Below are 13,627 nucleotides of genomic sequence, written 5' to 3'. Positions count from 1 at the left end.
GTCACTGCCACAAAAGTCTTGCCAGCAGCCACCTAGGCAATTACACTAGAGAAAACAACTAAGTGGTCAATTCGACCAAGATGTCGCAGCACAAAAATAACAAACATGCAACCAAAAGCACTCACATCTAGATTTTGTCACCTAAAACGCCTAACCAAGAGATAGTCACTGAATCCAAATCCCATTCACCAATCCCTGAAATATATACATAGTAAAATACCTTTACTTTGGCTGAAGCTGCAGAACATTTGGCCTCGAGGGAATTTTGGCATGCCAGTAAAGGGAGGGAAAGTGAGGGAGGGTAATGAATTTGGCAACCACTTTCACCTGAGCCCGCAAATTAGAGCAAAGGATGAGTGTGGGGATGGATTATGAGGAAGAAAGGCAAAAGGAAAAAGCAAATAGGAGATGGATTTTTGGGTTTGGAAGGGTGAGAGGGATGGAATGAGAGAAAGGACATGAAGCCCAAATCTGAGACAAGCTCAGGAGAAAATATAAGACAAAGCCTAAGGAATTTGAGATAAAACTTAGGGCAAAATTGAAAAAAAGAGAATGGGAAAAGGAGAAGGATGGAAAGAGTGAGAACAAAGAGGTTAGAGGGGGGGGGGGTAACCACGGGCACCCAAGCCTAAGGCTAGGGCAGGTGGCAAGGGTGTTTGCAATGTTTAGAAAACCAAAGAGAAAGCGCTCATGCGGTTAGGGTATTTCCTTACTCAATCTGGTGGCTATTTTACACATAAATACACAATGATTAATACTATCTGGTGTCTTATACGAGCTGCCAAACGATGCTTAAGTCAAAACATAAATACTTGACAAATTTTTTTCGTGTTCCTTTTGATGGCATGACGCTTTCAATGTGACCCTTATGGTGAAAAAAATTGTTAACTAAACTCCTGTGGTGAGTCTTCTTAAGGATTGAAGTCCAAACCCAAACTTCGGTTAGTCTTTTATTAAACAAACTCACGTGACTAGTATGTAGAGGGATCAAATTCATCATTCAATTCAAATTACATCTTATGTTTGATTTGGTGATTGATCCCGTGAAAATTTGGTTGATGACCTCTTTTTTCTCCTCCATCACCTGGCGATGGTTGCTTCCTTCTGCTCTTGAAGTTGAAATATTGAGTATTCAAATGGTGAATGTGTTTGTATAGAAAATGAAGGTGTCGTTTTATACTTTAGTAAAAGGAAAGTGTATTTCCTAAAAATGAAAAAATTTGCTCCACCAATGAAACTTATTTTAATATTAAAAAAGAAAAAACTGAATTACATGTTTAAATCTAGGAGATACAAGTGTCCTGTGGGATCCATCGCCAAGTGAAGGTGGAGAAGATATGGGTCGTCCACCAAATTTTTAAGGAATCAATCATCACATCAACATAAGTTGTATGTAATTAACCACAACTAATGGCTTAACGGTAAAATTGCGGCCTCTAATAAACACAAAAATATGTGAGATTATGGATTTGATGCTTCGAGTTGGTGAATCTGTTTAACAGTGATCACTGACATGGTGAAAATTTCCCATAACATTTCTAGACCCAAAATGGTAGATAATCATGGTTTGCCACCAGTTGTTCCTATTTTGACAAAAAAAAAATGTAATTAAGATTGAAACAACAAATTTGACCCCGTTCACGTTATAATCAACTGTGTTTGTTTAACGAAAGACTAACAAAAATTTGTATTTGAACTTCAATTGCTAACCGAGCTCAGCATAAAAGTTTATTTTCACCATAAAAATCGTATTAAAAATGCCGTGTCACAAAAATAACACCACTAAAAAAATTCAGCCCAAAACTTCTAATTTTAATTACCCATTATGCCCATGCCTCCCCTTTATTATATTCTTGGTGCTGTGGTAACCGTGACTGCAAAACTGTTACTGCTGTCAAGTATCAAATAAATGCTTTTACTTCACACATCTCCAGATGGAGGATGCGATTTCATTTAACACAACCAGCCCATGTACACATGTGGCCATGTAACATAATCAGCATCGTTTTCTGGCAACTGGGTTTCTCCTAGAAATTTCAAATTTCAAAAGCACTTCTGAAAAAAGCAAATTTTTTGCAAGATCAAATTGAACCGAAGTGTCAAACCCTTGGCTCCACTGTTAGTCAAAGGGCAGCTACTATTTTAGTGTTTTGCTGTTTGGAGGTATTTTTCTCCGTTCTCCAAACATTTTGTTTCTATATTTGCACAAAATCCTTGTTACTTATCAAGTCTTAATCTGCCCAGCCGCATCCTTGTCACTTTTGAGGTGCACAAAGCTTTGAGTTTCAGGACGGAGAATTGGTTGAAGTTCTAGAGAGAGAGAGAGAGAGTGAGAGAGAGAGAAGCATTTGAGTTGAAAGTTGGGGTCTTTACAGCTGCAGGAAATTTGGGTCAGTTGGTGAAATCTTGCTCTAGGTTATATGTATGCATCTTTCTGCTTTTCTGCTTATTTTTTTTGAGCTAACAAGTATCAAGTAACAACCCCTTTTAATTTCCGGTCCTATTTTTTGGTTTTTGATTTCAATTTGCATCTGCATGTTCTTGTTTTGTTGTGCTTGTAGTCTTACTGAGCACTCAGAAAGGGAGGCATCTTTTAATTTTTTATAGGTCGGTTGTGAAAAATTGATAGGGTCTTTTGGGCTAATGGGGGACCACTGAGATCCGTCCTCTGGATTTGTATCTTGTGCTGCTTATTTCTTTGAGTAATCTAGTTCATGACGTATAGATTGGAAGCTTTTGCAAGGCAAAGTAAACGCCTTGGCCTTTATTGACCTGCACTTTTGAATCTCAGTCAGACTATGGTATAAGTGAAATCTCGCTGAGTTTGTCGTTGCATTATTAGTCTAAGATGCCACGGTAACGATTTTTCTCCCGCTTCTATCAAATTTTTATTTATTATCTTCTAAAATTCTATGGAAATGAAGGTAATGGGGGCAAAAAGCAACCAATTTCCTCTCCAAAAGAACTTTGGAAGACTCTCAGAGGGTAGGTTTGATGATTGCAGTCCTATTAATTCACCATGGAATTACTTTTGGCTCCCACGAGGGTTTAGGAAGTGCCCCCACTTTTGTTCTTTAGCAATTTTGTGTTTTTGCATTTGGTGTCCTACCACCCACTGTGCAAAAAACCCTTTACTCTGATAATCTAAAACCTAATCATTCTGTCTTTTCCTTTTTGTAGAATATCATAACCTCATGATTTTTCCAAATTGACTGCTTTTTTTGGAAGCCCTAAATTTGATGGAATGTGAACAGTAAATTTGTAATTGATTGCTGTATGATGGAAGTGCAGAAGGTAGTTTGCCAAATTTCCCTTTTATTATTGCAATGATTTGAGGTGGTTGTGCCTTAATTCGAAACCGAATTTGGGTTAACGAATCTGGTCCTGATAATGTTTGTATGGTTGTGTTGAAAATGACTGGTAGCTGTGGCATTCATGAGTTTGTTTGTCCTCATATGGTTCACAGGTGCCCAGTGCCTTGTTTCTAATTTATACATCTCATTCACGCTTGTTTCTGAGATATACTGAGGTTGTCTTCCACAAAACATCCTGAAACTCTTCATTAAAAATTGGAAAAAAGACAGGTGTTTTACATTTGAAGTGGGATTTGCAGGATGTTGTGATACTTGTTTGTATGTGTGGGAACTGGGAAGGCATAGCTTCTAGTACCCGAAACCAAGCTGTTTTCGGTGATTTCAGGATGTGCTTTAAGGGATAAAATCCAAACTCCATGATCGCAAGATGTGTGACTCACCGTTTGTGCAAACTGCCTTGAGCCAGTGAGTGTGCATTCATGTTCTTTGTTGTTACTCCACGGTTTTTTGGTATATGAAGTGGGTCTTTAAGATATTTCATTGATAATGATTTCTTGTTTTGTTTGGTTGCAATTTCCAGAAGCGTTTCGTTTTGTAAATATTCGCATTCTAGCATCACTAGTAATTCGGAAATTCAGTCATTTTCTGCAAAAGAACTTCAGAGTGAGAGCTCATTTTCACAGGTAAGAAAATCTTCCATAAACTTGATTTGTGTTTCAGCAAATTTAGACCTTTTCAAAAACTATATTAGTTGAATTTATGCTGTTAGATTCCCCACCTCAGTTTCTCCTTTTCCTTTCGAGTTATGCTCTATGGTTGAAGTCACTTGTTTCATATTCATGTTTCAATGACTGTTAGAGGTATAATTTCTGATCTTTATCAAATCTGTGAATTAAGTTCAATACTATGTTAGTAATGAAAATACTTAGGAACCAGCCCAACGGTAAATATTTAGGCTAGGAGATGCTTGATTATGCAAGGAAAATATATTTTCGTCTCTTAAATTGATTTTTTAGATAGGTTTGATTGCAAATGCCTTCAAATTTATTGTTTTTCTGATCCAATGCTGCATTTTGGAATCAAATAGATTATTTCGTACATTTAGGAACAAAGTATCAAATTGCAGAATCCACAGAATCCAGAGTTCATTATTTCCTACATTACACTTCCCTCTCTTTAAGAATGATAATTCTCCCAGGTTAGCTTTGTAATATAAATTGAAATCTTTGCACAAACAAAGTATAAATTGAAATCTTTACAACTTATGAATTCATTCGGGTCAAAAAAGAGTGTTGTTTATGTGGTTCAAATCAATAACTACATAACATTTTAATATTTTATTGAATATAGAGATTACTGTCTGTTGTTTATGTGGTGGTTAAGTCACTTCCTATTGATTGTAATTCTGATAATTTGTTTATCTTTAGGTGACCAATCCCGATGAAGGTATTGGAAGATTTGGGTCATGCTCTAAAGGTAGTGATACTTACCATTACAGATTCCAGCTTGAACAGGATGTAAGTTTCCTTCCTACCTGAAAACAAGAAGCAGCTATTTGTGTGTCTGTAATACTATACGTATGCATCTTCTTTCTTTCCAAAAGTTGGGGGATTGTAGAAGTTAACAAAAAATTTGTTTTCAACTTTGAATAATACTTCTGACTTAGCAGCCATTGGTATAGCATTGTCAACCAGAGAGCATGCTGTAAATTTGCTTGTCATTTCCTGGATGCTTCATCATCCATTCTCTATGTCTGTTTTGATCTCAAGGGATTTCCTTTTAACTGCAGTAAACAGCTTCTGTTCAAATCTTGCTAAATTCCTAGTTTGGGTTATGCTAGATAACATGTCATAGTTCCAGTATAATGGTAAAGGTATTTCCTGGGACATGCTAGGGACCATCTCATTGTTCAAAACTCCTGCAACAGAGTCTTAAGAGCTAATACATATGTTTATTAAAGGACATATTTGTCATTGTCACAAATTACAATTGACCTATGTAAGTGCTTCCGCAATAGGTACAAAGGTTGCAACTGCAGCTGCGGCAAGAAGTAGAACTGCATACTATCCTGGAAAATGCAATTGAGAAAAATGCTGTTAAATTTTCCAGCCCTTCATGCCTCCCTTACTATGTATGTTTTCCTTTATCTTGTTTTGTTTATTTTGTTTTCATAATTAACTTCATCCCTTCATAAATCATTATCTGGGCATCCTTGTGATAGTTCTAAATTAACTTCTGCGAGACATTTCGATCATGGAGTTCAGGCTAGTTTAATGCAAACTACATTTCCTCTATTCTATATACTATTGATTTGTCTGCTGCCTAGTCATGGCTCTGATAACTTCTATAAGGTCCCCAAGATTGTCATGAAAGCAGTGTATTGGAAAGGGGCAACATCAAACTCATATTCCATATTATGGCACGGCTTTTGAGCGTTTAGGATTTACACTGAATGTTTGAAAGATTGTAACCCATTAAGTTGAACCTTGCGTTTGTTTTCCCTTGAGTTAGAACGCTTTCCTTAACTATTCTTTTCCATATTCCACCTCTGCTCCCATATTAACTATCATCCAGGTTTCAAATTGGGATTTTAGGCAGTGATGTAGTCTTCTGTCCCATTTATACAGGCTCAAGAGCTCCTGAGCAATATTTCTGCGCTGGAGGTTACAGTTTCAAAACTTGAACAAGAGTTGGTTGCTTTGCAATTCCAACTTAGTCAAGAAAGAAATGAACGAAGGCTTGCTGAATATCGTCTGAGGCATCCATCTCCTCAGTCCATGTCTCCTCACTCCTCTGACATTATGAAACTAACGGTATGCTGTCTTTGTCATTACTCCATGCCCTTGTTTTCTTTTGATGTCTTATTAAATTGTTTCAATATTTTTTTAGTGTCTTGAAAGTAGAGTGAAAACTGAAAATGTTGCTGATGTCAATGACTTGAAACGGTTTTTACTATTTTATATATTTTGTTCTAATAAGATAAGTAAAGGGTAGAGCTATTTCCAATTCCTGAAATGATGGTTGGAAAAGGTGAACTCTATGGGCCATTTGCAGGTTCATTTTTTTTAAACACCAGAAATTTTTTTCTATAAGATATATCTGGGTGATCAAACACCCTTTAGAAGCTTTTTGTTTCAGGCAGCTGGTAACCTGAATTAATAAGTGATGGCATAACATATAGTCTTTACCAAATTCGTTGTAGTGTATTTAACTTCTTTTAACCTCATCCAGATTTCATCTTCTTTGAGGACTTCAGAGCACACCAATCGTAAATTACATCATTCCTCTGAAGATGACTCATATCAGGAGCCAAAGGATCAACAATTAACTGAGGTATCTGTTAGTTTTTCATGCTCAGATATTGCTCTCTCTCGATTGATTATTTGCGGAGTAATGTTCAGCAAGCTTAAGCGGTAACCCATGGGATAACATTTTTTTTTTGGACTCATTATCAGAATGCAGTGGACTCCATTGCAATTCACCATGATATGAAAATGTCTAGGAAGATGGATTCTGAATCTTTTCAACCTGCTGAGTTCGGGAAGCTTCCTAAAGGGATGCGCCCCAAGGGCCTCTGGGATCATCCAAACCAACTGTCAGAGGAGATGGTTAGATGTATGAAAAATATATTCATATCTTTGGCTGATTCAGCTACACCATCAAAATCTTCAGCACAAGAGAGCCAATGCTCGTCTATGTCTCCCCGTGGACATCTTTCCAATTCCTCTTGGTGGTCATCATCTGAACGGTCGATGATTTCATCATGGGTGCAGAGCCCACAGGTTGATATACAGAGTAACTCTGAAGTATTAGCTTCAGAGAATGCCTGTGATCCCTACAAAGTTCGAGGAAAACTGAGTTGGGCGGACATTGGGAACTATGGATTAGCGACTGAAGTTTCTTGGATGTCAGTTGGGAAGAAGCAATTAGAATATGCTGCAGGGGCCTTGAGGAGGTTCAGGTAATACTCTTGTTTTGTCTCTCTTTGGCAAACTATACTTGATGTTGTGCATCAAGAAAATTCTCTTGTGAAAAATATAAAATATACTACAAACAGTCTGAATTCAAAAAATCTTCTAGGAATTTTGCAGCCTTTAACTCATCGTGCCTTTTTCTTTACTTTGTTGTTTTCCCTTTGATTGGATAAAGTCTTAATTTGGAACAATACCGAAGTTGTTGATAGATTCCATCTAACTCTCAAAAGAGTTTACATGTAAATATGAAGTAATAAATATGTTGGTTCGTAATTGCAAAATAGTTTACTTACACGATGTGGGCATCTAAGCCTATCATTTTGTAAAATAGGTCAGACAAGTATAAACTATTGTTGCACATTTAAATTCTTACTGTTTGTCTTGGAATTTCTAAAATTGTTGTTTGAATATAAAGCTCATCATAAAACTTTTTCTTTTCTTCCTTTCTTTTTTCCCGAAACTGAACAGAGTACTTGTCGAGCAATTGGCAAAAGTAAACCCCATCCATCTGAGTTACAATGAGAAGCTAGCTTTCTGGATTAACTTGTACAATGCACTGATTATGCATGTAAGTTTCCTTCATTTTCTTAAATGTGTAGTATATGTCACATTGGTCAACTTTGCAAAGCATCCATGCAAAACTTGTGGAGTTAAATGTTTACTACTTTGAACAGGCTTACTTGGCTTATGGAGTCCCTAGAAGTGACTTGAAGCTCTTCTCTTTGATGCAAAAGGTCCGATTTCTTTGATAGTTCTCTCTATAATTTTGCATTTCTTAAGTTCTGGATGACAGTGGAAAAATAATGCCAAATTTTGGTTGCTTGACAAAGAATTACCAGCCAAGTGTATTGATTGGTGTCGTACTTTTGCAGGCAGCTTATACTGTTGGTGGTCATTCTTTCAGTGCAGCTGCTATTGAGTATGCAATTCTGAAGATGAAGCCACCACTCCATAGACCACAAATTGTATGAACTTTTGCCTAATGATCGCTATGAACTAATTTTGATTTTAGTCCATTAATATACTTCATTCCCTGACTGACAATTGTAGTGAAATATATCAGGCTTTGCTTCTTGCCCTTCACAAGCTGAAGGTGTCAGATGAGCAACGGAAGTCTGCAATCGATACCTATGAACCACTTGCAACGTTTGCTTTGAGCTGTGGAATGTACTCTTCACCAGCGGTAATCTTTACACTTCTTCTGTGTGCTGAAGGCTTAATTTTTGTTTCCTCTCGGAAGTCGAGGACTCAAGCTGTATTTTTATGTTTTGACATGAAATACATAAATGCAGGTAAGAATGTACACTGCTAAAAATGTGAGGGAAGAGCTTCAGGAAGCCCAGCGTGATTTTGTTCGAGCTTCGGTTGGGGTTAGCAGCAGGGGGAGGTTGTTGGTGCCAAAAATGGTGCACTGCTTTGCCAAGGGCATTGTGGATGATTCAAATTTAGCTGTGTGGATATCACATTACCTTCAGCCCCACCAAGCTGCCTTTGTTGAACAATGCATATCACAGAGGCGACAAAAACTTCTTGGTTCACGTAACTGTGGGATTCTTCCATTTGATTCGCACTTCCGGTACCTCTTCCTGCCTGACAAAATTCCTTTATGATCCCGTTATACTGTACTGCTAGTTAAATACCTGGGATTAGCTTGACGCCCTATATGGTGTGATGATATAAAAGATCGGATTAGTTGACAATACGGTGGCAGTTAGGGTCTTTCAGCTCAGAGACCTCATATATACCCTCAATAGGGTGCTGTACATTTTGTTCATGGATAAGTTAACAGGAGTTGAGATACAACGTTTGTAGGTGACTGACGTCTGTATTTGCTTGTATTCTACGATTGCAAAAATAAGAGACGGTATAATGTTCATTGCTTAAATGTAATACATCCGGTTCCCACGTTACATATGAATCATAAGCCTTGAGAGGGATTTTGGTTGTTCAAGTTCTTGTGTAGAGTTGGTTTACAATGTTATGTGATGCGTTAAGACACACAACTGCCCAGGTTTGCTTAAGATGTTTGAGGATGGAAAGCTAAGTTGGATTTTTGATAGGATGATGATGATTCAAGGAGATCATTTCGTATGTCTTTTTCATGCCATTCTTAAGCACCCGTCTGTATTTGTCCTGTCAAATGAGCTCCTCCCCTCCTTCAGAAGAGGTTCGATGGGAGATGCAAACAAGATTTTATCATTAATAGCCAAAACTTGACCTCCATTTTCATAAATGTTAGGTTTTATAAAAAATTTCAAATATGACACAACACTCATGCAAAAGTACCCAAATACCCTCAAAATTTGACCCTCAAATGCAGAAGCTGCTATCTCTGTTGTGTCATTGAATGCAAAGCCATTGTTCTACTATCCAGGGAAGAACTTCATGCCAAAACAAAAACCCAGAACCTTGTAGGATTCATAATATTTCTTATTTATTTTCAAGAACGGTTAAAATACAAACTACAGTTGAGCCAAAATTGTGAAAAGGATATGGATTTGTTTATCAGATGAAAAGTTCTTCATGGGTGTTGCTCAAATCAAAATAGTGTTTGATGTCTTGGGATGAAATTGACTTTTTGACTTTTCACTTCTGTGCTTTCAAAGAGAAAGGTAGAGATGCATGTTTATAAAAGGGGAACCGATGATCTTGATTAAGAGGATATTATCAGTAAAAATAATTACAATTGAAAAAAATAAATAAATAGGAATTTTGAGAGAGAGAAGTTGAAGACAATTCAATAAATGTGGGCAAAGCATCGCTTGATAAATTGTATCCATGGTAATTTTGAGAAGACGACCTTTGAATTCGGAAGTTTGCTTGGTAATTGGTGTGTGGCTCCACTGTTTTCTCCTTCCTCTTTGGGTTTTGGTTTTGGGTGTAATTAGGTTAAATTATGAGGGTGATTGTATCTATTTAAATGAATTTTTTGGTATATTTGAAAGTTTTGATAAAAATTGACATTTTTAAAATTAAGAGTTAAATTTTGGCTATTAATGATAATAACTCGATACAAACTGTCTTGGGAAAGGCATTTTGTACTTTTTGTTGATCAGAAATCTCTTTAATGGACAAGTCTTAAGGAGATGTGAAATACCGATTTTGAACAAAATATAAATTAAAATTATAAAAAGTTAATTTTGTTGAAGTTCTAATTTAATTAGGAGTGTGATTGTATAAATCTTAAATTGTATATAGAATTGTGTTATAGACCTTTCCTAGTGGACCTTGTATTACTTGTAGGCAATGAACCATGCTATGTTTATTATATATAAAGATAAGAGTGGTGAGAAAGAACATCATGGAAATTTCCCAACTCTCTATGTGCCACACCTTTTCCCTATTTTCTTATTAAAATAGGCTTACAACATGTTATCAACATGCTCTTGATGTTGAGTTATATATTTGGAGAAGGATCTTCTACAACCAAGCTCATAAGTAGGGTTGGAAAAAAATCCTTAATTACTCGAACCCGACTGAAAAAATCTGGAGACTTTGGTACGGGAATTGAGAACCAGATCCCCTCCGGACTCAAAAAATCTGAGCCTAAGGATCAAATGATCCAGACCATTGAAATTTGATCCAACGGCTACAAACAGGGGCCCCTTTAAAAGTTATAATAATTGTAGCCGTTGGATCAAATTTCAATGGCCCGAATCATTTGATCCTTGGGCTTAGTTCAAATGGATCCGGAGGGGATCCGATTCCCGGGAATTGGGACTAGGGTTGCCAAATGTTCAGTAATCTCGAACTAATATATATATATATATATATAAAGCATTTAAGGGAAGAGATCCCCATTTTCCAAAAAAAAAAAAAAAATAGGGACATCCTCTTAACTGTTAGATTTGATTTTAATGAAATTATGTGGCCTGTGATTTAATCTCAACTACAGAATTTCATCAAAACCAAATCTAATAGTCAAGAGGATGTTCATATTTTTGTTTTAAAAATAGGGATCCCTTCTGTTAAAGGGCCTGGATACACACACACATATTTGAATAAACCGTAAGCATTGGATTCTGTTGAGATTAAATCTCAACCGTTAGCTAAAAGACCTCTCTCTTATCTCTCAAATGACTCTGCGCTCCCTCTCTCTCTCTCCCTCTCTCTCTCCCTCAGACAGACCTGCACTCTCTCTAACCTCTCGAGTCTCTCTGCACTCTCTCCTCTCCTCCTTCGCTATGTCAGCATACTTGGACTCAACACTCTCTCTAATTCCTCGAGTCTCTGCACTCTTTGCTCTCCCCCTACTCCCTCTGTCAACAGACTCAACACGTCGGCCGTCGAGCTTGAGTCATCGACCACTACCCCATATTCCAGATCCAGACTTCCACGGTTCCACCTCTAACGACCTCCAAACCGAAGCTTCTCTAATCTGAAGGTGCCAAACTTCATGAAATTATTGCCCATTGATTCGATTTTGATTCTGAAATTGAGGATTAGGGTTTTGAACTTTCAATTTGTGGATTTAGAATTAAAATTAGGATTTTTGTTTTGAAAATCCCCTAATTTCATTTACTGCTTGATTTCTTTGTATTTTTCTGCTTTTGAATTTTGATCGACAACTTCTTCGATCCTTGACTGTCCGATTTTGGAGGGGTTGTTTGCAAATTTGGGATAGGGGATTGGAAATTTGTTATTTGGGGACTGCATTCATTCGATCTTCCTAAATTAGGTTGATATCATCTGACTACATTAATTCCCGATCTCGAACCGAAAAACCAAAAGGTTTCGGGTTTTAGAATCCTATCCCGAAAAGAGTTGGTTTGGGATTCGGGCTTTGGCTTTGGCTTTGGGTTTCAATTTCGATATTATAATTAGCCTTATAGCATGCAAGATTCGTTATGATGCATAAACCTCAAATTTCCATGGTGAAACACGAGATTCCCAATGAATGTCCAACGGTTTTGAGCTTCGAACCCCCCTGACCCGTAGTCGAACTACCCACACCCGCAGACGTGGACCACCCACCGCGTGACACTTTACAGACCTTTGACGACTTGCATGTCGTTGATTTCGAAGCCTCGACAGTCTAATTTGACGAATTTCGTGAAATTCGAATGAATCTTATAGGGTTTTGCCCCTTCCATCGTGACTCTGAGTCGAGAATTTTCATCGTCGTGATTCTATGTTTTTTTTTCTCAAACCCTAGCTCGCTCTCTTCCTGAGATCACCATCGCCAGTAGCAACGCCGTTGGATTTCCCGACAGAAACCCCCACCCAGCTTAGCTGGGTTGATCTTGCCCCACTTGAGAATCCGTGGGTCTTCTCATTTGCTTGACCCGCATCAAACCTAGCCTAAATTTGGGCTTGGGCGTTCATTTGGGGTGCGTTTCGTACGCGGGACGGGACAGAACGGGACGAGGCGTTCCGTCCCGCGTTTGGTACGCCAAAAATAGGTGGAACGCGCTGTTCCACGGGACATAAATTGGGTGTTTTTGCGTCCCGCCTCCTCCCCCCGGAACGGGTTGTTCCACGTATGTGGAACATAAAAATTCCACTGTCTACCCTCCCTCTCTCTCCCGCAGCCTCCCTTTCCCGTACCTTCGTTACCCTCTCTCTCTCTTGTAGCCTCCTCATCCACCACAAACCCGGCAACCCAAATGCTTCGTTGCCCAAACATAGCTTCGTTACCCAGCAACCCAGATGAATTCGAGCTCGATTTCGGGCTTTCCGGGCTGAGTCGGCTCTCTTTTCCTCTTCTCTTCTATTTCTTTCGCCGGCTCTCTCTCTCTTAACTGAACAAAAATGGACAAGAAGCTCAGGAGCTTACTTCACGTGCCAAGGAAACATATTTTACAGGAACCCCATCAAGCATGCCCGTAGAAATCAAGCTCTTAACATTCGACGGGAAGCTGAAAGCCTGAAAGCAGCAGCTCCACGTCCACCTTCCAATGGCTTCTGTCAACCCCTGTTGCTCCTCAATGGCTCTTTCCCCTTCTCCGTAAGCCCCCACCCCTCTCTTTCTCTCTGGGTTTAAAATTTGTATTATCCGTTTGTTGATTTGAATAATCACAGTGATCTGAAATGTTAATCCTAAAATTGTGAGAGATAAATCGAGGTTTTTCATGTTTTGGAATTGAGGCATTGTGTGTGTAATGTGTGTTTAATGTTAAATCTTCAAATGGCCGTCCCGTTCTGTCCCGTCCCGTCTCGTCCCGTCTGCGTACCAAACGCTACCTTGCTTCACAGTCAGCCATTGATTGGGTCTGGGCTTATTGTGCCCACTGAACGTGTAGTCTAGAAACTTAGTTGGGCCAACAGCCTCAATATGTTTTTGGCACAACCCACCTTATATTGTGACCCAATATTTTATTCTTTATCTTTAGATCATGA

General features: G+C 38.3%; 1 protein-coding gene across 7 annotated transcripts; it reads left to right on the top strand.

Moving 5' to 3' along the window:
• The first annotated feature begins 1,898 nt into the window (after positions 1-1,898).
• Positions 1,899-9,239, top strand: LOC103407866 (uncharacterized). 7 transcript variants are annotated; one of them, XM_029097271.2, is made up of 14 exons: positions 1,899-2,163; positions 2,245-2,390; positions 3,614-3,779; positions 3,895-3,997; positions 4,742-4,831; positions 5,332-5,445; positions 5,942-6,127; positions 6,546-6,647; positions 6,770-7,275; positions 7,757-7,856; positions 7,963-8,022; positions 8,161-8,253; positions 8,352-8,471; positions 8,581-9,239. In XM_029097271.2, exons 3-14 carry the CDS (start codon positions 3,742-3,744, stop codon positions 8,896-8,898), a joined length of 1,830 nt encoding a protein of 609 aa, XP_028953104.1. In that variant the 5' UTR covers positions 1,899-2,163; positions 2,245-2,390; positions 3,614-3,741; the 3' UTR covers positions 8,899-9,239. The 7 variants fall into 7 exon arrangements, with proteins under 7 accessions (XP_028953104.1, XP_070672998.1, XP_070672997.1 ...); XM_070816896.1 differs by lacking the exon at positions 1,899-2,163 and adding an exon at positions 3,467-3,529 and having other exon boundaries at positions 2,173-2,390; XM_008346739.4 differs by lacking the exons at positions 1,899-2,163; positions 2,245-2,390 and adding exons at positions 3,168-3,294; positions 3,467-3,529.
• The last annotated feature ends 4,388 nt before the right edge of the window (positions 9,240-13,627 follow it).

The sequence above is a fragment of the Malus domestica genome, chromosome 17 (assembly GCF_042453785.1).
Source record: "Malus domestica chromosome 17, GDT2T_hap1".
Classification (NCBI taxonomy): domain Eukaryota; kingdom Viridiplantae; phylum Streptophyta; class Magnoliopsida; order Rosales; family Rosaceae; genus Malus; species Malus domestica.
This window is presented reverse-complemented; position numbering and strand designations above follow the sequence as displayed.